The following is a 25,386-nucleotide window of genomic DNA, read 5'->3' as shown; positions in this document are numbered from 1 at the left end:
TAAAGCCTGTTATTAATCAATATATTTACTTTTTTTTTTGAGACAGGGTATTTCTCTGTCACCCAGGCTAAAGTGCAGTGGCGTGATCATGGCTCACTGCAGCTTTGACCTCCCCGGGCTCAATCAATTCTCCCAACTCAGCCTCCCCGAGTAGCTGGGATTACAGGTGTGCACAACCATGTCCTGCTGGGTTTTTTTTTTTTTTTTTTTTTGTATTTTTCATAGAGATGGGGTGTCACCATTTTGCTCAGGCTGGTCTCAAACTCCTGAGCTCAAGCAGTCCACACACCTGGCCTCCCAAAGTGCTGGGATTTACAAGCGTGAGCCACCACACCTGGCCATGTTTACTTTCTTCCCTGACAATACAAGGGCCTCAGAACATCTTAATTCCATTTACCCTCAATCTCTACTAACTTAATGTTGTATATTTTAATCCTTCACATATTTTTAAATCCATAAAATTATTTTATTGTCTTTTGAAGACAATACCTATTAACACCACCTTCTTTGCCATTCACATAATCTTGCAGCTCTATGTTAACCTGAGATCGCTTTCTTTTTGCCTAAAGTACATCCATACTTTATAGTTTCCCTTTTCGAAGGTCTGTAAATGTTTTTATTTTGCCATCACTCATAAAAGATGTTTCTCTGAGGAAAGAATTATAGGTTGGCAATTAATTTCTCTCAGCACACTGAAGACGTTTTTCCACCATTGTTCTCAGGAAGCTGCTAGTCTGTTACTTTAATAAAAGTACAGATGTTCCTTGACTTACGAAGGGGCTGCATCCCAATAAACCCATTGTAAGTTGAAAATATCCTAAGTTGAAAATGCTTTTATTGGCCGGGCGCAGCGGCTCACACCTGTAATCCCAGCATTTGGGGAGGCCGAAGCGGGCGGATCACGAGGTCAGGAGATGGAGACCATCCTGGCTAACACGGTGAAACCCTGTCTCTACTAAAATACAAAACATTAGCCAGGCATGGCGGTGGGTGCCTGTAGTCCCAGTTATTCAGGAGGCTGAGACAGGAGAATGGAATGAACCCGGAAGGCAGAGCTTGCAGTGAACCAAGATTGCGCCACTGCACTCCAGCCTGGGCGACAGAACAAGACTCTGTCTCAAAAAAAAAAAAAAAAATGCATTTATTACACCTAACCTACCAAACGTCATCGCTTAGCCTAGCCTACCTTAAACATTATCAGAGCACTTACATTAGCCTATNGCTGCATCCCAATAAACCCATTGTAAGTTGAAAATATCCTAAGTTGAAAATGCTTTTATTGGCCGGGCGCAGCGGCTCACACCTGTAATCCCAGCATTTGGGGAGGCCGAAGCGGGCGGATCACGAGGTCAGGAGATGGAGACCATCCTGGCTAACACGGTGAAACCCTGTCTCTACTAAAAATACAAAACATTAGCCAGGCATGGCGGTGGGTGCCTGTAGTCCCAGTTATTCAGGAGGCTGAGACAGGAGAATGGAATGAACCCGGAAGGCAGAGCTTGCAGTGAACCAAGATTGCGCCACTGCACTCCAGCCTGGGCGACAGAACAAGACTCTGTCTCAAAAAAAAAAAAAAAAAAAAATGCATTTATTACACCTAACCTACCAAACGTCATCGCTTAGCCTAGCCTACCTTAAACATTATCAGAGCACTTACATTAGCCTATAGCTGGGCAAAATATTTGAACAAAAAGCCTATTTTATAAAAAAGCGTTGAAGATCTCATGCAATTTATTAATGTTCTGCTGAATGAGTGTCGCTTGTATCATCATAAAGTCAAAAAATCATAAGTGAAACCATCATAAATTGAGGACCATCTGTAATCTGCCTTTTCCCTCTGGCTTTTCTTTCTAAATATCACTATCGAGTCTTGGTGTGGAATTATTTTTATTTATCCTGCTTGAAATTTGCCAAGCTTCTGTTTTTTGTGGTTTGGTATCTTTCCAAAACAATCATTTCTTCAAATACTGTCTCTGCTCTATTCTTTTACCTCTCTCTTTTGAGATTCTGATTAAATGAATGTTAGACCCTCTCCTAGGATCTAACAGTCTTTCCTGTACCTCCAATCTTTTTCTCTCTGTGCTTCGTTCAGGATAATCTCTTCAGCTGTACCTTTCATTTCATAAACACTTTTTCAGCTGTGTCTACTGGATGTTAAACACAATAATTTTGATTATTGTAGTTTTCATTTCTAGAAGTTGTGTGTGTGTGTGTGTGTGTGTGTGTGTGTGTGTGTGTGTGTGTGTTTTCTAACTGGTTATATCAGCTGGGCGCGGTGGCTCACGCCAGCATTTTGGGAGGCCGAGGCAGGTGGATCTCCTGAGGTCAGGAGTTTGAGACCAGCCTCACCAACATGGCAAAACCCCATTTCTACTAAAAATACAAAATTAGCCGGGTGTGGTGGTGCATGTCTGTAATCCCAGCTACTCAGGAGGCTGAAGCAGGAGAATTGCTTAAACCTGGGAGATGGAGGTTGCGGTGAGCCAAGATCATGCCATTGCACTCCAGCCTGGGCAACAAGAGAAAGACTCCATCTCAAAACAAAAAAAAAGAAAAAAACCTGGTTATATCACTTTTTGTAGTGTCCTTTTCTCTGCAGATATCTCCAAACTTGATTTTTTTCAATTTGATATGTATAGTTTTTAAAAATAATCTGTCTGATAATTCTAATGTCTTCTGTCTTTGAGGTTCTGTCTCCATTGTCTATTGTTTCTGTTTCACCTGGTTATCTTTGACTACATGCTAGCTATTATACAAAAAAATTATTTGAAGGATCATTTGAAGTCTAGCTTGAAAGTGCCTTCCTTTACACAGGATTTGCTTTTATTTCTGGCATGTCTGGGATCACCATAAACCAAGTTCAATGCTTGAGGTTTCCTGGAGGGCTGGGTTATTCAAACTGCAATTCAAGCTGCAAGTACTTGTGAGGGCTCACCTACTTGTAATTCATGTTCACCTAGAAGGTATAGTCCTTTGGGGAATCTCAGTTTATTGTGGAGAGGGTCTACTGTTACACTCCCTATTCTGAGTGGCCCTGAGTGTTGATTTCTGTCTCCCTTGCCTCCACTAAGCTCTCAAAACCCTTTCCAAATTTGGCTGACCTAGCGAATACTCTCAGGATACAGGTAGCTTTGTACTTATTTACCTCTCTGGGTTTTCATTTTCCCATCAGTCTCTTCCTGGTAATTCTTTACCGTCACACCAACTCTTAGAAGGCCTTTAAAGATTGTAATTATTTAGTATCAGTTTTTAAGTTGTTTTCAGGGGAAAAGCTGGTCCAAATGACCTAGCTCACTGTTACTAGAAATAGGAAGCCATGTAATGTCTTTCATGGCATACAGTAGGTACTCAATAAAGAATGAGCCAAATTAGTTGACTTATCATAATTGATACGGTTTGGCTGTGTCCCCACCCAAATCTTATCTTGAATTGTAGCTCCCACAATTCCCATGTGTTGTGGGAGGGACCTGGTGGGAAGTAATTGACTCATGGGGGTGGCTCTTGCTCATGCTGATCTCACGATAGTGAGTAAGTCTCAAGAGATCTGATGATTTTATAAAGGGCAGTTTCCCTGCACAGACTCTCATTCTCTCTTGTCTGCCATCAGGTAAGGTATGCCTTTCACCTTCTGCCGTGATTGTGAGGCCTCCTCAGCCACGTGAAACTGTGAGTCCATTCAACCTCCTTTTCTTTATGAATTACCCAGTCCCGAATATGTCTTTATCAGCAGCATGAAAACAGACTAATACACCAAACATCACGCACCTTTGTTTTAGATCTGTCTTTATTTGCAGAGGCTGTTTCCTACTCTTAGGATATATTTCTCTTTCTCTACACCCAGTCTGAGAATGTCCACATTCTACCATTGGACCAGGCTCAGAACAAATGTTACCTTTTCCTCAAAGCTCTTCCCTATTTTTCCTCCTTTCCCAAATCTGAATCCTCTCTCTTCCTTCCCTAAACCCTCACAAGACCTAGTGTGTATCATTCTCTGGGGACTTAAGTAGATAGCAATGTATTTATGCACGTGCTTATCTCACCTATGGATTTACACATTCTTGTCATTTCCGGCTTCTGAATAAACCTCTCACTTGCTCTCCAATTCAGCATAAATTACAAACAGATTTTTTTGAACATATTATATATCTAGTGCTTTTAGTTTTGGTCTACTCGGAGAAGATTCTACGAACACTTAGTCTGCCATATTGCAGGAAGCTGAATTTCATTTATTCTAATAAAGCCTTCCATTCGCACCGCACTTTAGAGTTAACAGGGTGCTGTCATATATGTGAATTTCTGTAAACTTTAGTAGCCTCTAACTTCAGTGCATATCATCATGCTGCAGATGAGAAGCAGAGGACACAAGAGACTAAATAATATGTCAGAGCAGAGCCTCGAAGCCAGAAATGGAACCCAAGTCTTTTCTCTCCAAGCCCAGGGCTCACGCGGGGACACTAGAGGCGCTGCCCCTGATATGTGCCGCTGGTCATTACTACTGCAATCACACCTGGGAAGCAGACATTCTGTATAGGAAAGTACATGCAGCATAGGAGGTAGGTCACAGGCAATGGACGGAGGGGTGGGCTACATGAGGTTCTACATACGCAATTCTCAGAAGGTTCTGCATATTTTAGTCCTACTTACCTCACCACTTTGGCCCCATTTCTCACGACCTGCATGTCCACCATGCAGCCTCCGGTAACATAGGCTGCTAGGTTCAACTCCGAGAATTCAGCCTGAAGAAGAAAGCAAAGCAAAAAAGGACTCATCAAATACCAATGGTGGTAACAATGGTTAACACATATTGGGTACTTAGAGGTGCCAAATACACCTTTAAAGCTCACCTCAAACTTGGGAAGCTGGTGACATTTTTATCTTTCTTTTTGAAAGATGAGGAAGCTGAGGCTCTAAGAGGCCTGGTGACATGTCCAAGGCAGCACAATTAATACAAGGCCAAATTGGATTGAAGCCCATGTGTCTCTGATTCAAGGACCTATGCTTTTAATCCTTGCTAATTTCTGCCTCTTTGAAGGTGGAAGAAGCAACTCCAGCTCCAAGACTAGAACATGCCAGATGCTGTTCGATGGGACATTTTCTCTAGAATTTTTTACCTTCACGCTGTACAGTAGTATGGCATCATAACTCTGTGATTATTTATCTCTATTAATGGACCCACTCCACCCCCCACCCTGGTCATATGCCCAGTTTTCTTTTCTTGGTAATGGCCCCTTCCTCTTGCTCTATCCATCTGGTTACAGCAGCAGCACCATGATTGTTCACTGACATACTGCCCTTTTGGTCACAGTTGAAGGGGTAAGTATCTGACTCGGGGTGGAAGAATGAGATACTCTTCCCTGAGAGTTTGAAACTGATGAGTGAGTCATGCAGTTTCTTTCTAGGTGGTTGTATCTGTAATGCACAACCCTGGGTGCTATTTAGGACCATGTTTTCTCCCATTTGCACTGGTGAAGCACAGAAAACCAGGGTGGAGAAAGAGAGAGAGAGAGGGAGAGAGGAATGTCACAGTCACCAAGAGAGGGGGTGGGGCAAGTGATGGGGAGCCCACTTGATGTTTATGTGCCAGCTACAGACCTACCTTTGGATTTTGTGAGTTCATCTTTTGGGTTGCCTATTGGTTTAAGTGAGCTTTCGTGGATTTTTGTTGCTTACAACCAGAGTCCCATGGAATACATCCTTCTTACCAGATGACATGCTCCCTGGGATTTCTCACTATAATCTCACTAAGACATCTGTCTTAGTCTCCCAAGGTTGCTGTAATAGGTGGCTTAAACAGCATAAATTCATTCTCCACAGTTCTGGAGGCTAGAACTCCTAAATCAAGGTGCTGGTAGGGCTGGTTCCTGCTGAGGGCCGTAAAGGAAGGATGTGTTCCAGACCTCTCTCCTTGGCTTGTAGACAGCCATCTGCTCCCTGTGTCTCCTTACACTGTCCTCCTTCTATATTCAAAGTTTCTCTTCTTATAAGGACACTGGTCATATACACTACCCTCACTTTAATGGCCTCACTTTAACTTGATTACCTCTTTAAAGACCCTATTTCCAAATAAGGTCACATTCTACTGTGGGTTAGGATTTCAACATATGAATTTTGGGGGTGACAAGTCAACCTATAATGCTACCGGCTAAAGTGCATAGCACCAAACTGTGCCTTATACACAGTAGATGCCAAAAGCAATTTCTTTGGGTTTAATGGATGAACATAATCACTCACATGTATGAGGCACTCACTATGTGCCAGGTACTGGTCTAAGCATTTTACATATATGAATTCATTTAATCCTCGCATTTGTCCAGATGAGGAAACGGAGGCAGAAAAAGATCAAAAAATGTGCGCAGCATCATATAGCAGGTAGCAGAGCTGGTATTCAAACCCAGGCAGTGTGGCTCCGGGGCCTGTGTTTTGTTGCTGTTGTTGTTGTTTTCAGATGGAGTTTTACTCTTTCACGCAGGCTGGAGTGCAATGGCTCGATCCTGGCTCACTGAAACCTCTGCCTTCCAGTTTCAAGCAATTCTCCTGCCTCACTCCCGAGTAGCTGGGATTACAGGTACCCACCACCATGCCCAGCTAATTTTCATTTTTTTTTTTTTAGTAGAAAGGGGGTTTCATCATGTTGGCCAGGCTGGTCTCAAACTCCTGACCTTGTGATCCTCCCGCCTCAGCCTCCCAAAGTGCTGGGATTACAGGTGTGAGCCACCATGCCCAGCCAGGCCTGTGCTTTTAACTGCCACATTCCATGGCCTCCACTGTTCAGCCAAAGGAGGCATTAGGTGGATTATAACTGGGAATTTTAGGGACCTAAAGACAACCCATTTAAAGAAAAAAACAAGTTTACATAGAAGGGAAATATCATTTCATGGCAACTTAACTGTATCTCCTTGGAGTCATCTAACAGGAATTATGACCAAAGACCCAGCCATCTCCCCAGACAGCATTAGAGCAAACTGGGAGTACTTACACCTTTTGCTGTAATTAATAACCTCATTATGTTGTGGCAAGGTGAAAAGAAAAGATCACTGTGAATGAGTCCAGGTTAGTAAATAGTGGTAATGACCTAGTTATTAAGTCTAATGCCTTAAACATTCAGTCTCATCATGTTCAAGATTCTTAGTTGGCAAGGTCACAAAGAAGAATTAAGAAGAAAAGTTGTTGCTTACATGTGCAGATAAAAAGACATTATAAGAAAGTTACAAAACAGGATACCTGGTCATCAAATATATGCAGAGAGGGAGTGAAACAGAATCTTGGAAGATAGAATCTCTGACTCAGAAGTGGCGAGGACCCAAGGGCTGTCTTGCTGCCCAAATGGAAAGAGAGATACCTGGAGAGAAGTCACACTCAGGCTTGGATGTACAAGTTAGAGGTTCAGCTTGTTCAGATGTGGGTGTGTAGAGTTATTTCTCAGTTGTGGTTTATGAATAATTACAGGAGATAACTGCCTGGGTTGCAAGGTAGCCAGCTTCTGTGGGATCAAGCGGAGAGCTGGCCTAGCAAAGTAAAAGGGCACGCTTCTGTTATTTAACTGTCTAAAACCTTCAACACCTTGGAAATGAACACAGAGGTGTCCAAACCACCTTCCTTCAAGACAGCTTGATAGCTTCCCTGGTAGAATACGAAAAAGCAGCCATTTGGAAGACTCTCAGAGCTCTCATAAAAACAGCAGTGAAATGAATTGTATTTCTCAAAAATATGTCCAAGTCCTAACCTCTGATACCTGTCAATGTGACCTCTTTGGGAACTAGGGTCTTTTCAGATGTAATCCAGTTAAGGATATCCGATGAAATCATCTTAGATTGGTGGGAGTTTGGGGGGAGGCACACTAAATCCACTAGCAAGTCCTTAGAAGAGAAGAGATGAGGAAAAGACAGAAAGACACAGGAAAGAAGACCATGGGAAGACGGCAGCAGAGATAGAGTGATGCTGCCACAAGCCAAGAAATGCCGAGAGTCACTAGAAGCTGGAGGAGCCAAGGAAGGATTCTCCCCTTGAGCCTTCAGGGGGTGTGCGGCTCTGCTGAAACCTCGATTTGGGAATTCTGGCCTCCAGAACTAGAAGAAAATACATTTCTGTTGTTGTAAGCCACTAAGTTTATGGTAATTGTTAGAACAGCCCTAGGAGCCTAGGAAATTAAAATAATAACTTTGGGAACTGAATACAATTTCAGTATCATATTCAAAGTCACCAGGGCTCGAAGAAGGTCAATGTGGCCAGGTGAAGCTCCTTTATTCACTTCACCAAAAACATGCACATAGAAATCTGCACCCAGATTCATTCTCTCTCTCACACACACACACACACAAACAAAATAACACATTAGTTATTCACCTATATTGCAAAAAACGCTATTTATTATCAGAATTACTTAAATTTTCTGCAAGATCTAACCTTTTCACCACAAATTATTTTGACTTCTACGGTTTTTGGTATGATATCTTTTTTGTTTGTTTGTTTTTGTTGGTTTGTTTGTTTTGAGATGGAGTTTTGCTCTTGTTGCCCAGGCTGGAGTGCAACAGTGTGATCTTGGCTCACTGCAACCTCTGCCTCCCGGGTTCAAGCAATTCTCCTGCCTCAGCCTCCCAAGCAGCTAAGATCACAGGCACCCGCCACTGCACCCAGCTAATTTTTGTATTTTTAGTAGAGACAGGGTTTCACCATGTTGATCAGGCTGGTCTCAAACTCCTGATCTCAGGGTGATCCACCCACCTTGGCCTCTCAAAGTGCTGGAATTACAGGCGTGAGCCACTGTGCCCAGCCGGTGTGATATCGTTTTAATACTACACATTAGGCACTGTGGTATGGACAAATGAGTACTCCGAGAGACTATATTCATATGTAAGCTGTTCAATATACTAGCTGACAAGTTTAGTCAAGTTACTGATTTAAATATCAATTTTGACACCTTTAAAATGGAGATAATGATATCAATAATATCTATCTTTAAATGTTTTTGTGATAATTCAAGACAATGTATATGAAACATCCAGCACAGGGCTGAGAGTCAGTAAACAGCTGCCATTATTCTTCTCAAATATTCCATTGTCTTAGTAAGCTTAAACTGAAAGCATCCAAACTGGTGGACCCAGAAAAAGAACAACTCCTTCACGTACTTATAACATACACATTTAAAAAATATATTGAGGTGTGAAATGTAAAGACTTCTGCATATGGCAACAATGAAGTACCAGAGACTACATATACACTCCCATCTTAAACAACAAGAAAGCCAGACAAACTACATTATGTATCAGTTTTCAGGAACCAGACAACAGGCATTTCAGGACTATGATTCCTGTAAAAAGGAAGCGAACAAAATTATCCCTATGTTTATCCTAGCTTACCGCCTAGAGGCAGTTTCCAGGCAGCAGAACAGCATGGGAGAATGCAGAGTTCATCAGTTTCACTGAGTTGAGGATACAAAGATTGAAGTTCAGGGTAGCCATGGCGGCTAAAATTTGCAGGAGAGTATAGGAAAAATGGATCTGCACAGAAAAAATAAAACAAACAAAAAACCTCACAAACTCCAGGGAGATCTATGTCTTTCGCTGAGTACTGATTTGAACATACATGAAAGGAAAGTAATCAAGGCCAGGAAAAAGCCATCAGGAAACAATCTCCAGAATCCACAAAGCTGGGAACAACCCATGTGCTCACCAGCTAGAGGGTAAAGACCTTGTCAAATGGATAGGTTACTCAAAATTTCATAGTGGGACTGAATTATCTCTGGCCAACAACATGCTCTGGGTCTAGGATGACCAGCTTGTCCTGGTTTGCCTTGGGCTTTCCCAGCTTTAAAACCAAAAATCCCATTTCTCAGAAACCTTCAATCCCAGTTTTACAGTGAAAGTCCCATGTCTTGGAAAACTCCTTAATCCCAGGCAAACTAGAATAATTGATCACTCCATGTAGATCTGTCCCAAGAAAAGTTTAAAAGCAAGTCTTGAATGGATCAAGTTTATTACAAATAACTTAACTGCATCTCAGAACAAACTAAACCACTGTTTCAAGGAATCTAACAAAATCCAGCACCCAACACATCAAATTCACAATGTAAAAGTAGTGACATTCAATCATAAATTACCAGGAGTGCAAAGAAGCAGAAGAATATGACCCAAAACAAGGAGAAATGAACCAACAGAAACAGATGCAGAAATGGAGAGATGATGGGAAGAGCAGAAATGGAAGTTAAAACAACTATTACAAAGCGGTTCTCAAGAATGTAGATGGAAACAACATAATGGGAAAGAAAGACACATTTTAAAAATTAAAAATGAAACTTGTAGAGATAAAAATTATAATATCTGAAATAGAAAATGCACTGCTAGGATTAACAACAGATTAGACACTTGTATCAGTCTGTTCTACACTGCTATCAACTACCTGAGGCTAGGTAGTTTATAAAGAAAAGAGATTTAATCACCTCACAGTTGTGCAGGCTGCACAGACTTCTGCTTGTGGGGAAGTGTCAAGAAACTTACAATCATGGTGGAAGGCAAAGGGGGAAGCAAGCACCATCCTCATATGGCAGAGGAGCAGGAGAGAGAGAGAGAGCAAAGGGGGACGTGCTACATACTTTTAATCAACCAGATTTTGTGAGAACTCTATCATGAGGACAGCAAGGGGGATGGTGCTAAATCATCAGAAACCAACCCCATGATCCAGTCACTTTTTGCCAGGACCCAGCTCCAACAGTGGGGATTACAATTCAACATGAGATTTAGGTGGGGCATAGAGCCAAATCATAACACACTGCTGAAAAAATAGTTCAAGTGAACTTGAAGAGAAAACCAAAAAAAAATCCAAAATGAAGCACAGAGACAAAAATACAAAAGAAAAAAAAAAAAAAAGCAAAGAAAGAAAGAAAAAGAGAGCAGAACCTCAGTGAGTTATGGGATAATATTAAACAGTCTAATATCTGAGTAATTAAAGTCTCAGTAAGAGAAGAGGCAGGGCCAGAAAATTTTTTTTAAATGGCCAAAATGTTTCTACATTTAATGAAAACTTGATCTAACAAGTTCAATGAATCATAAGCAGAAGAAACAAAGCAAATAAACAGCAGGGCATATAATAACTTATTAAAAACCAGTGATGAAGAGAAAATCTTCAAAGCAGCCAAAGGGGAGAAAATACATTTTACATAAAGAGAAACAAAGATAAGAATGATAAACAGCTTCTTGTGAGAAAATAGAAAACCAGAAGATAGTAGTAAATCTTCCTTAAAGAACTAAAAGAAAAAGAAAACCAACCAAAAAACAACTGTCAGTATAGAATATTATACCCAGTAAAATTATCTTTTAAAAGTGAAAGCATAGGCCAGGCACAGGGGCTCATGCTTATAATCCCAGCACTTTGGGAGGCCAAGGTGGGTAGATCACCTGAGGTCAGGAGTTCAAGACCAGCCTGGCCAACATGGCAAAACCTAGTCTCTATTAAAAAATACAAAAAATCAGCAAGGTGTGGTGGCATGTGCCTGTAATCCCAGCCACTTAGGAGGCTGAGGCACAAGAATCACTTGAACATGGGAAGCGGAGGTTGCGGTGAGCAGAGATTTCACCACTGTACTTTGGCCTGGACAACAGGGCGAGACTTTGTCTCAAAAAAAAAAAAAAAAAAGTGAAGGCACAATAAAGACTTTTCCAGACAGAGAAAAGTTGAATTTATTATAAGTCTGAAATATGTTAAAAGAAGCTCTTCAGATAGAAGGACAATGATACCAGATGGAAATTTGTACCAACACAAAATAAAGAGTTCTAGATATGGTAAATATGTGGATAAATATAACACATTTATTTTTCAGTTTAAAAATCTTCTATAAAAGATTATTAACAGTTTAAAGTAAAACATTGCAGGCATCGTGGGAGTTTATAACCTGTAGAAGTAAAATGAACAATAACAAGGACACAAAGAAAGGGAATGAGAAATGGAAATATACTGCTGAAAGGTTCTCACACTATATGTGAAGTGGAATAACACTATTTGAAGGTAGATGTTGATGAGCTAAAGATGTGTATTTTAAATCACAGAACAGTGCTTTGAAAAGAAAATATAGATAACATAAATACAGTAAAGTACACAAATTTTAAGTTTTAGCTTGATGAATTTTAACTTATTCATGCTGTGTAATCAATCCTCACATCAAGATATAGATCATTTCTAGAACCCCTGAATCCTCCCGCATCCTCATTCTAGCTGATCTCACCCCTACACCATGATGTTACCATTTTAATGTCTTCTATCTCCACAGATTAGTTTTACATGCTCGTGAACTTGCTATAAAAGAAATCTCACAGTATATGCACTTTGGTATTTGCCTTCTTTCATATCTGTGATGCTGCTGTGGTTAGCAGTAGTCATTCTTTTATTATTTCTGTGTAGTATTTCATTGTCTGAATATTCAATAATGTGTTTAACCATTCTGCCAATGATAGATACTTTATTTCTATTCATTGACTACTAAGAAAAGAGCTGCTATGCACCTTCTTATACATCTCTTTTGGTGGACATATACATTCATTTTCTTTGGGTAGATACCTAGAAGTGGAATTGCTGGGTCAGAGGATAGGCATACAGGATTTAGAAGATACAGATGGAGAATTTTCCAAAGCGGTTTTGCCAATTTACATACCCATTAGCAATATGAGAATTATAGTTGCCCTATGTCTTTTTCAACACTTAGTATTGTCAATGTTTTTAGTTTTAGCCGTTTTTCAGGTGGGTGTGTAGTAATAGTACATTGTGGTTTGAGTTTGCATTTCTCTGATGATTAATGATGCTGACCACCTTTTCATGTGCTAATTAACAATTTAGGTAATTTCATTTGGTGAAGTGCCTATTCAAGTTTTTGTTCATATTTGTATTCTTGTTTGCATTTATCTTATTAATTTGTAAAGGTATCTTAAAATATATTCAAGATAGGAGCTGTTTTCTGGATATATTCATTTAGAAATTTCTTCTTCCATTCTGTGGCTTGTCTCTTAACTTTCTTATTTTTTTAATGAAGAATATATTTATACACACATATATGTATATATGAAGTACAATTTGATTTATTTTTACAGTTAGTATATTTATTGTCTTTAGCTTTAAAAATGTTTGCCCACCCCAAGGTCATGAAGGCACTCTCAATGTTTCCTGCTAGAAGCTTCTCTGTTGAATATTTCACATTTAGGTCTGTAATCCATCTAGAATTTTTAAATATATACTATGTGAAGTAGGACTCAAGGCTCAATTTTTTTTGTATGGCTATTCATATACTTTGGTACCATTTATTGAAATGAGCACTCTTTCTCAATAGAACTGCATCGGTGCCTTTGCCAACCACCAAGTCACTTCACAGGTGGCAGTCCATTTCTAAATCCTCTATTTTATTCTATTTATCGATTTGTCTATCCTGTTTCAAGTTGTCACACTTAATGTAGCTTTACAGTGAGTCTTACATCAGATAGTATAATATTCTAAGACAGAAGTGACTCAAACAAGCCCCAGGGATGACAGGAGCAAAGGCAAGGTAGGATGACCACCCACTCTGTCCCCTTAACCTCTTGATCAGAAAAATAGTCTTCTTATTCGCTCACTGCAAAACACACATAGACACTGGTCAACCAGATGACCTCAAAGGCTCTGTCCTGAATAAACTGATTGGATGTTTCCCCAGTAATATGATTGACTAGACAGAATGTGTTCTATTCTTTACTTTGCAACCAACCCACCACTGCAGCCAGACCTCGCAAAGACCTCCTGAAGGAAATCCCCGCTTCTCTTAAAGGTTAAAAAAAGGTTTTATTAATTTAAAAAAAAAACAACAATTCTTAACAGCTTGTTAGTATGGTCTGCTGGTTGAGAGGGTAATAAATGGAGGAGAAAGCACATCTATTCTTTTAGATCATCACCTATACTGAGGACTGGCATTTATGGCATCTCACTATTGACATGTTCACACGCCTCTAAAGGTTTCTCTTTGCTTTATAATGAACGTTCGCATCTCAGCAGTTTTAAACATCCTTTAACATTTTAACTTCTTTTCCACGTTGTTGAAAGGTTGAGCCCACTCTCTCATTTGCATTATTTTTTGCACATTTGTTGCTAGCCAGTGCATTTTTTAAAATTTCTTTTCCTTATTTTTAACAGAAAAAAAGACCCCATACCACAATATATTGCTTTAGAAAATGAAGATGGCTGCATGTAATTCAGATTGTTTTGGGGGGGGGGGGGAATAGCCATGTTATACATCATTAAGGACAAATGGTTTCAGTTCGTTGGTCTCTAGAAGAGGGCTATATATAGGCACAGACAGAGCTCTTGGTATTTTGCTACTCTTGTTAAACTAGTTGTGAGAGGTTTTCAACACTGATCTCAATGATAACTGAACATACCGGACTATCTGAGCTTTTCTGTTTGTGTATAACTCTTTAAACATGTACTTGGAGGAATGAATAAATAGTGGAAAAGGCATTGGCCTTGAAGTCTAGAAATCAGAGATCTAAATCTTGAATTTGACACTGACCTGGTGTATGGCCTTAGGCAAACCCCTCACTTTCTCTCTACTCTTAACTCTCTTCATCTTTAAATTAAAGAGCTATAATTAATTGAGTCAATGATGTCCCTGGTCTATTTAATTGTTATATGTCTGTCTTTTTCTCAACCAATGTCCCCTGTCATCAAAGAAATCACCTATTATCATAGCATACTTTATAAGAAAGAAATGCCAGCCAAGTAGGAATACTTTTTATAAGAAAGCTGTTCACTGTTTTATACCCAGCTCCTGGCACATAGTAGGTATTCAAAAATACTTATCACCAAAAGTTTTTATATTTTACGGATGAATGCATACCCTCACACATTAAGTAACTTGCCTTCTGAAACCGCATTGCCGGGGCCTCCAGACTGTGACAGCAAGGAGGATGTTTTCAGGCCGAGAGCAGGGGAAAGGCTCTACCTAAGTTTCCAGTAACAAAAGCACAGGTGAGAACACAGGGCTGTGGGGCCAAAGGAATGGTGAGGTGTCATTTGTAGCTGGGACATGGAGTATCTGGAAGTACACAATAGAAGGCAAAGGTTGCTGAGAGACCAGTTCATGAAGATTTTGAGTGTCCTGTGAAGGAATGTGAATATCATTCTACAGCATATTAGTCTTCTATTGCTGCCACAAAAATTATCACAAATTTAATGCCTTCAAACAACACAAACTTATTATCTCACTGCTATGTAGGTCAGAAGTCTAGGTTAGCTTGGTCGGTTTCTCTGTTCTATGTTGCACATGGCCCAAATCAAGGTGTTGGCCAGCTGGGCTCTCATTGCAAGGCTCTGGGAGGAAGCCGCTTCCAGATTCCTCCAGGTTACAGGCAGAAGTCAGTTATCTGCAATTATAGGATTGAGGTCTTCGATTCCTGGGAGAGACTCCCAGCTGCTTAGGGCTGTACGTTTTCCTTATGACGTTGTACTCCCATCTTCAAACTAGTAATGGCACACTGAGTCCTTTTCACTTTTCAAATTTTTACTGACTTATTGTCTGCCACATCTCCATCTCCAATATGAGAAAGTTCTCTGCTTTAAAGGACTTGTGTGGTTTGACAGGATCTAGTTGGATACTGCAGAATCCTCTCCTGTCTTAAGGTCCCTAACTATAATCACATCTGCTAAGTTCCTTTTGAGTAACATTTTCACGGGTTCCAGTGACTAGGGCAGAGACACTATAGGCGGCTACTAGGAAACACTAGGGGTTGCAGAGGAGGGGAGTAATTCAATTCCTAACAACAAATATTATGCAGCACGTTCGAAGTTCCAGGTTCCGTTATAGGTGCTAGATATAATTGGAATCATCCATTAAGAAAATCTCTTCGACATTCTCCTAGGTCAGAAGGAGATACAGGTTGAGTATTCCTTATCTGAAATGCTTGGGACCAAAAGTGTTTTGCATTTTGGATTTTTTTTTCAGATTTTGAAATATTTGCAGTATATATACTTACCAGTTGAGCATCTCTAATCCCAAAATCCAAAATCTGAAATGCTCCAGTGAGTATTTCCTTTGAGCATCATATCACTAAAAATGTTGGATTTTGGCCAGGCGCAGTGGCTCACACTGATTTAATCCCAGTATTTTGGAAGGCCAAGGTGGGAGAAGCACTTGAAGCCAGGAGTTAAGACCAACTTGGGCAACAAGGTAAGACCCTTATATCTTTTAAAAAAAAAAATTAGCCAGGGATGGTGGCATGCACCTGTAGACTCAGTTACCGGAGCAGGGGCTCAGGCAGGAGGATGCTTGAGCTTTGAGTTCAAGGCTGCAGTGAGCTAGAACTGCACCACTGCACTCCAGCCTGGGAGACAGACTGAGACTCTATGTCAAAAAATAAATAAATAAATAAAGTTTTGGATTTTGCAGCATTCTGGATTTTGGATTTTTGGACTTGGGATGCTTAACCTATAAGCACCTGTTTGTAATTAAACTCGTGTCCAGTTTCAGGAACACACACACACACCGACACACACACATGCATGCGTGCCTGCACACAGGAATAGAGGTGGAATGCATTCAATTTCCTGTAGGGTCTTTGGCTGCATCTTCGCCAGCACTGACACCTGACAACTATGTAATGCCAAGCAGATAATGTTACTGAAAGCATGGGGTATTCATGTCTAGTTACCAATAATTGCATTTGCGATGATAATCATGTTGATGACAGTATGGAAAATGGTGATTGTAATCAGCATCATAATACTAAGTTGAAGCATGTTATTAGGCCAACAGGTCAATAAGAAAGAACCGGAAATTGAGACGTGGAAGTGGATGACTGACTGGAATGTATACAAGAAACCAAGAATGTGTGGGAATGTGAAGGTAGCAGCTATCAGCTTTGACCTTGAAGCCTGACTGAGGGAGGATTTTGACACAAAGAGATGCTGTCCAGAGTTCCTGAGAAAGGCAAGATGCTGGCAGATAGATTTGTCTGGAATCCCAGGGTGACTGATAAGATACTGGGAATTCCTGTCAGTTGGTGAAGAAGTATCTGGCCCAGACTGTACCCTTAAACTCAACGCTTAGGCGTGTTCCCCTGCCCATGGCCTTGGGCACTCGCATATTCTGCAGGAGAAACAGAGAGAGAAAAAGAGACAGAGAAGAGACAGAGACAGACAGACACGAAGTTCACATGAAAAAGTCAGTACTCTCAGCATTCTCCTAATGCCAGAACAACTTCAGACCCTGTGCTCTATTCCATAAGCTTTCTTACTGCATCTCATAAAGAGAAGCAGTTAGTCTACTGGGCAGGACATCACAATGCCACATTTGCTAGTAGGCAGGGTCATGGCCAGGGGTGATCCTGGCCTCCACATTCTGCCTCTCTGTAGCTACGTGTCTGTTGATTTGGGTGGTCATTGTGTTAACTTCCTCTTTCCTGCTTGGTAAGTCCTGAAAGATGCTATCTTTAAGCATTCATCTTTCTCTCTGCAACTCTGTCTTCCAACCTATCAGTTGGCAGCTGTAAACTCTGATTCCCGGGAGCTTCTTCTGATTCCCAGGAGGCCCGGATGTCCTGCTATTTTTTTCATAGTTGTCATTGTGAGGCCATGTGACTATTGAGTGAGAACAGCCACATATCTAGTTAGTAACATCCACAGATGAGGTTTGGCTTCAAGGGAGGGTAAGAGGCTGCATTACTTAGTTCTAAAGCCTAAACTGAGGGATTTAGCTCAGATTTAGCAGAGAACCTGGAACTAGGGGTAGCGAATCTAGGGCAGCTAATGCTGGACTGTAATTTCAACAGTGATTTGCTGTTCCTCTTTTGGTTGTCAGCCACTTCAGGAACCTGGAATGAGGGGTGTAGCGGGGGTGGTGCTGGTGATTATCAAGGATTAGGGCATTCCTGAGCCCTCTGACAAATTATCATCAAAATTCTACCCTAATTCCTAGCAGATTGATATGTTTACTCTTGGGAATGAAACTGTATCATTAAATTCCTTTAAAAAACATCAGCAGTCTGCATGTATTACGATCCTCCTCACTTCCTAAATTCTTTCATAGCCAAAGACACTCATTCAAAAAGGATAAATAGCAGTGATAATAAAAAGGAAACCCAAACCCTACATGACTTACAAGGTCCCACACGATTTACTCCGATGCCTCCCACCATCCCCCCAGTTCCGACTCGCTCAGCCATTGCCACACTGTCAAACAATCAAGCAAGCTCCAGCCTCCTGTCCCCATCACCAAAGGGCTTCCTTGAGCCGGCAGCATGGCCGCCTTCCTCAGGCCATTCACAGTCCTTCTCAGTGGTGCCCCAAGCCGCACCCTCCCTGCAAAGCACCCTGCTGGGCTCCACAGTCAATTTCTTTGCTTATTCTTCCCCAAAGCACTCATCCCTATGTGACATAAAGATTTACGTCCATCTCAATTAACTCTTCAACGGTCTACCTCTCTCACTTGAGTAGAAGCTCTGTGGGGCAGAGATTTTGTCTGCTTCGTTTACCACTCTATCTCAGCACCTAAAACAGTGCCTGGTATACAGCAGCCAGTGCTCCGTCTATACCACTCAATGAACCAATGCCCATTTTGCAGATGTCAAAGATAAGACTTAAGGAAGCACAGAGACTGTGCCCCAAGTTCCACTCTGGTAATTATGTCAGCTGGGATGCATACCCAGGCCAATGTGCTTCGCAAGTGTGATTTTCTGGTGAGCAGGAGGTGACATCAAATGCATGCCAGTTATTTGAGGTGAGTCCCGTTGGAGTGCGCAGAGTTGGGTCAGCTCGGGCTCGGCTTGTGGCCTACAGTCGCCCTTGCCTTTCACCTTCCCGGTCTTGTGCACACCAGTTTGCAGCATCTGTCAGCAAAGCCCATGGGCCCCCGCCCCTCCTCCACTCGGCCTCTTCTGACTGCTCCACTGATGGCAGACACTTGGCAGGTGGCCCGAGGCCTGTAGTCGTCAAGAACTGCTTCCTGTCCACTTCCCGGCACAGGCTGTATTTTTAGCTTGCTGGGCTTGGGGGGAGGAGTCAGTGACTTCCTTGGCTGGCATCTCAGGGCTGAGCTCTTTCCCACCAGTTCAGACTCACCTTGCAGACAAAAAAGGCTTTGAGAGTCTGCCCACTCACCTAGCAGCCCATTCCAGATGAGGAAATCTTGCTCAGTAGAAGCACCCGGCATCTCAGTGAAGGCCTGGCCCCCCAGAAAAATCATAGCATGCCTGTGTGTGGTGTGTGTGAATATTGAGTGTGTGTGCACACATGCATGTGAATAATGTGTGTGTGTGTGGACAGGCAGGGTGGGGAGGGATAAACACATTAAAAATGTACAAGTAAATATAAAAACACAGAAAAAATAAAATAATAAAAACCTACATTCCTAAATGTTCATGTATTCGAATACATGAACTGTATGCTAACTGCTGGAGTATGTGTGCAGAATTCAAGGAACAGCAAGAAAGTTGGTGTGGCTGGAACAGGGCTAGTAAGGGGGTGAGGAAAGAAGATGAGATCTGAGAGGGGATGATGGACCAGCAAGGGTTTAGGACTTCAATCTGCACGAGATGGGAAGATGTTGGCATCTTTACCATCCTTATCACCAACATCATCACCTCCACTACTGTCAATGAAGATAATGATGGAGATGATTCTCCTCCTCATCCCCCTCCTCTTTCTTCATCAACATCATCACACTTGGCAATATAAGACGTCAGGGAGTCAAGTTTGGGAAAAATCACCAGTTAGATGTATTGTTCTGATTTTTAAGGAATTTCTTAACCGCAAAGTTTTGCTTCCAAAAGCCTAGATGTACATTTGTTAGAGATCGAGGTGGGGTTCTGGTGACTGGAAGCCAGAGGACCAGGTATGCTCTAATTCTGTCCTGATAGTCGCCCCTTCCTGCTCGGCATTCCCGAGAGAGTTGTACCCCCTGCCCCCCAAAAAAACAACCGCACCTGAAAATCAAAGTAAAACACCACTGCCCTTTGCCCAACACCGGGGGAGACTTCAAGGTTGGGGAGAGCCTTTAATAATGTCCCTAGGATAGGAAAGATGTTCATTGAAGGGGAGAAAGAAGGTTCTTTAAGGGGAACAGGATGGTGAGACCACCACAGCTTCATCTCTCCCCACCTCCACAGCTTTTAGAAGGTCAAGAGACCTAGAAACAAATTTTGCTAACTGCAATGAATTTTTGCTACCTGCAGTGGATAGGGCAAATGTTCAGAGATTTTAAGACCACAGCTCAGCTACAAAGAAAAGAACAGTGGTTAATGTTTCCTTGACATTTACGTCTCATTGCTGCGAGCTGGGCTCCACATGCTTAGACACCATTCTGCCGAATGCTCAGCAAAGTGTGTGAAAAGTCCCCTCACAGCCCTCTGGCTCTCCTGATGGATGGGTTCTGGGTGCTTTAAGATGGAGATGTGGAAGCACAGTCCGTCGTTGGGGGCTAACACTCAGTAGTTCCACAGATGAATGAGAAACCACAAGAGGAAAGCAGTCCTGGGAAGAGAGGCTGTTTGGGGTGAGAAGACGCTGCTGAAGCTGGGCACTGTGGACTCTTAATTCTGCAGACCATAGTGAGGCGACATATTGAAGGAGCTGAAGCGGGGCTGGTACGATTATATTTCTGTAAATTTTTTTTTTTTTTTCCAAATGGAAAATTCAAAGTTATAATGTGATGAGAGGAACATCTTGTTCATCAAAGCTCTAAGAAATTCAAATGCCTTTTCCATTTCTTTTTTTTTATTTTAAAGGTCCAAAATCTTTCTCAGGATTGTAGGAAGGAAAAAAGGCACTCAGACTTCCCTTTCTATTCTCATTGCTACCCATAGCGCAGACCTCGCCTTCTTGTTTTAGAACTGCTGTCTCCCTGTATCTCATTTACCCTCCATTTGATCCAATCTGCACATTCAGGGGACAGCCCTGTACCCCCAGGTGAGGACCTAGCACTTCCTACTACTGGGACCTCCAGGAATACGGCCACCTTTGAACCCCAAATGCAGAGACCCTGCTGTTCCTATCGCAGCTCCAGCTGAGCACCAGATACTTTGAAAGGCCAGCGGGTTCAGCACTCAGGATACTAAATGCTGCGAAGAAAAATGAGACAGATAAAGTGATAGAGAGTGACGGAGAAGTGTGCATGGAAGTGCCATTTCAGATGGGGGATGAGGGGCAAGCATGTCTGGGGAGGTGACATTTGGGCAAAGGCACCTGAATACAGTGAGGGCATGAGCCATGAGGACGCCTGGGGGACCAAGGGGCCGGGTAAAGGCCTTGATGGAGGATGCGCTCACTTGATATTTAAGGTTTTTATTTTTTTCATTGTGGTAAATTATATACAACATAAAATTTACCATTTTAATCCTTTTTTAAGTGTATTTTTAGTGGCATTAAGTACATTCACAGTGTTGTGCAACCACCACCGCTAACCATCTCCAGAACTTTTTCATTACCACTTGTGATGGTTAATACTGAGTGTCAACTTGATGGGACTGAAGGATGCAAAGTATTGATCCTGAGTGTGTCTGTGAGGGTGTTGCCAAAGGAGAATAACATTTGAGTCACTGGGCTGGGGAAGGCAGACCCACCCTTAATCTGGGTGGGCACCATCTAATCAGCTGCCAGTGAATATAAAGCAGGCAGAAAAACGTGAAAGACTAGACTGGCCTAGCCTCTCAGCCTAGATCTTTTTCTCCATGTTGGATGCTTCCTGCCCTCTAACATTTGACTCCGAGTTCTTCAGCTTTGGGACTCAGACTGGCTTCCTTGCTCTTCAGATTGCAGATGGCCTATTGCGTGAACTTGTGATTGTGTGAGTTAATACTACTTAATAAACTCATATATATGCACACACACACACACACACACACACACACACACACACATATATATCTCCTATTAGTTCTGTCCCTCTAGAGAACCCTAATACACACACACACACACACACACACACACAAATGTTATACAGAACTCCCCGTCCCCTCCCCAGCCCCTACTAACTTTTTTTTTTTTTTTTTTTTGGAGACAGAGTCTTGCTCTGTCACCCAGGCTGGAGTGCAGTGGCATGATCTCAGCTCAACGCAACCTCCACCTCCCAGGTTCAAGTGATTCTCCTGCCTTAGCCTCCCAAGTAGCCGGGATTAAAAGTGCCCAGCACCACACCCAACTAATTTTTGTATTTTTAGTAGAGACAGAGTTTCATCATGTTGGTCAACCTGGTCTCGAACTCTGGCCTCAAATAATCCGTGTGCCTCGGCCTCCCAAAGTGCTGGGATTACAGGTGTGAGACACCTCACCTGGCCACCCCTACTAACTTCGAGCCTACTGTGTCTCAATAGATTTGACTACTCTAGGTACTTCAGACTATTGGAATCACACAATATTTGTCCTTTTGTGTCTGGCTTCTATCACGTAATATCATGTTTTCAAGGCTCATCTATGTTGTAGCATATGCCAGAATTCCTTTCTGGGGGCTGAATAATTGGACATACCACATTTTGTACACCCATTCACCTGCTGATGGACATCTGGGTTGTTTCCACCGTGTGGCTATTATGAACCATGCTGTTGTGAACACAGGTGTGCAAATATCTATTCAAGTCCCTGCTTTCAATTCTTCTGGGTAAATTCCCAGAAGTAGAATTGCTGGATTATATAGTAATTCTACGTTTAATTTTTGGAGGAACTGCCATACCATTCTCCACAGTGGCTGCCTCATTCTACATTCCCACGTCAGTGCACAAAGGTTCCAATCTCTCCACCTTCTCACCAACACTTGTTATTTTCCGTTGTCTGATTTTAAGGAAAAGCAAGACAGCCCGTGTGGATGGATCAGAGTAAGCCAGGAAAATAGGGTCAGGAACAAAGTCAGGGCAGACTAATCAGGAAGGGCCCTTAGGTAGTGGGAAGGACTTTGGCTATGGCTTGGAGTGAGACTGGCACCTCTGGAGAGATGTTTTTCTACCCACAGAGGGGCATAAGCTGATTTACAATAAGGAAGTTAAGCCCAATGCTTCTAACTCCAGAAGCACGAGGGCTCCAAGACTAGCACAATCCTCTTTTCTCCCAAGCTGCCCAAGGGTTAAGTAAACGCAAACACGGGTAAATTCAGTGAAAGGAGATATTTCCTTCCCCTGGCTGACACACCTGATGCAGGAAGCAGACTCGGGCTCTCTGGGAATGAGAGGCCTGGCCGGACTTGTGCTTCCACGAGAAAACGAACATCGCTGGGATGCGGGATGGCTTAGCACTTCTCATGTGAGTTTCTGAGAGCTACTGAACAGCCTAAGGCCCCATCTGTTTTCAATCTTGTTAAAAGGGCCTCATGTGCTGGCGCCTATTTAAAATAATGCACACATGGAGTTTTTAAAATGAAGAAGAAAAAGCCCCGTGCTCTCCCCGCCGGCACAGCTTATGTGTTTATTTTGGAGCAAGCTTTGGAGCAAGACACAGCTAATTTCTCTTCCTGAGGTTGATTTGCAAATCCCCATAGGCTTTTGCTCCAAGCATTTAAGGCAGCTTAGTATGAACTGGTCACCCTTTCAAAAGCCTGCTGTGAAATAGCTCCAAGTTAAGGCTGGGCTCAGGAAAGGAGGGAGCCCAAGCACCACTTTGCTCCTTGCAAATGGGTTGTTTCCCTCATCCCTTTTCCCTCAATAGAGACTCATGTTTCTAAAGGCTGAATTCCTCTTCTTCTCAGACGCTCATTTTCTTCCTAAGGGGCTACCAACCCAGCATAACCCAGATAGAACTTTGAGTTAACCTGAACCTAATCTCCAAAATGGGGACTGCAAGGGACAGTGTCAGGGAAAAGAACCCACCTGTGGCCAATGCATTCTGCATCAAGAAGCAAAGGCAAGGACGTCTCTCTGTCCACGTTCTGAGGAGCACACAGGCCCTCTGCACTTTTGAGACAACAACATGCTCAACTCACAATGACATTCACATGTCCAGTGTCCACAAATAGCTGTAATGGATCATTTCCAACCCTGTAGGCTCAGAAGAAACACCTCGTAAACGTAGCATCACTTCCACGACCTCATCAACAGCAGCTCCACACATCTTAGGGACTTCATAAATGATTCCCCCTAGACCCAGAGCAAGGGAAGTGCAAACAGGATATAAGCAAAACAGGACAAGTGTGTCCGGAGTGGCCTCCCACTGATTACTCATGTCGCTTTCTGCATCTTCACACTTGAGTGGTAGCAAAGCCCAAGGGTGGTGATGCCAATAGTTATCCGAGCCAGTACATTAGTAGGAGAAGCAGTGTTTGGAGTATTTGGAGAGGTAGATACAAAAATGGTGATACTAGTAGTAATAGCACTAGATATAATAGCTGTATGAATATTATTTGTAGTTCCAGTGACAATATAATAATTATAATATTACATACTATATTTATATTAGAATTAAAATCTATCATAGTTTATTTATTTTTTCATTTTATGTTTTTAGCACTTACTATGTGCCAGGCACTGGTCTAAGGGCTTTGCATGTAGTAATGAATCCTGACAGTAACCTGGTGAGATAGGCCTTATTATCCCCACTTTAGAAATGGGCACTGAGGCATGATGAGATTAGTATGTTTTATGAGAACACATAGCAGAGAGGCGACAGACCAAGCATGCAAACACGAGTCTGAATCCAGGGCCCCTGCTTTTGACTGTTTCACTAGGCTCCTCCCAATATGCGGCAGAGTCCGAGGCAAAGGGAGCAGCAGGACGATAGAACCCCAGTGAGGGAATTACTTCTCAGAGGGGCACGGTTGCTCACCCCTGTAATCCCAGCACTTTGAGAGGCTGAGGCGGGGGGATCACTTGTGGTCAGGAGTTCAAAACCAGCCTGGCTAACATGGTGAAACCCTGTCTCTACTAAAAATACAAAAAATAGTAGGGTGTTGATATGGGTTGGCTGTGTCACCACCCAACTCTCATCTAGAATTGCACTCCCATAATTCCCAGTGGGAGATAATTGAATCATGGGGGCAGTTTCCCCCACACTATTCTCATGGTATTAAGTCTCATGAGATCTTATTGTTTTATCAGGTGTTTCCGCTTTTACATCTTCCGCAATCTGTCTTTGCTGGCTGCCATCCATGTAAGATGGCACTTGCTCCTGCTTGCTTTCCATCATGATTGTGAGGCTTCCCCAGCTATGTGGAACTGTAAGTCCAGTTAAACTTCTTTCTTTTGTAAATTGCCCAGTCTCGGGTATGTCTTTATCAGCAGTGTGAAAATGGACTAATACAGGTGTGGTGGTGCACACCTGTAATCTCAGCTACTTGGGAGGCTGAGGCAAGAGAATCACTTGAACTCAGGAGACAGAGGTTGCAGTGAGCCAAGATCATGCCACTGTACTCCAAACCCTGGGTGACAGAGTGAGACACTGTCTCAAAAAAAAAAAAAAAAAAAGAAT

The 25,386-nt window shown here is 42.2% G+C and overlaps 1 protein-coding gene across 1 annotated transcript in view; it reads right to left on the bottom strand.

The window, feature by feature from the left end:
* The window catches only part of SYN3 (synapsin III), a 502,974-nt gene that overhangs the window by 427,768 nt on the left and 49,820 nt on the right, over window positions 1–25,386 (bottom strand). The window contains exon 3 of the mRNA XM_017880821.1: window positions 4,645–4,736. Within this exon, the coding sequence (XP_017736310.1) occupies window positions 4,645–4,736 (92 nt within the window). The remainder of the gene's footprint in view (window positions 1–4,644; window positions 4,737–25,386) is intronic.

Source organism: Rhinopithecus bieti, unplaced genomic scaffold (assembly GCF_001698545.2).
Source record: "Rhinopithecus bieti isolate Rb0 unplaced genomic scaffold, ASM169854v2 scaffold_12783, whole genome shotgun sequence".
NCBI lineage: Eukaryota > Metazoa > Chordata > Mammalia > Primates > Cercopithecidae > Rhinopithecus > Rhinopithecus bieti.
This window is presented reverse-complemented; position numbering and strand designations above follow the sequence as displayed.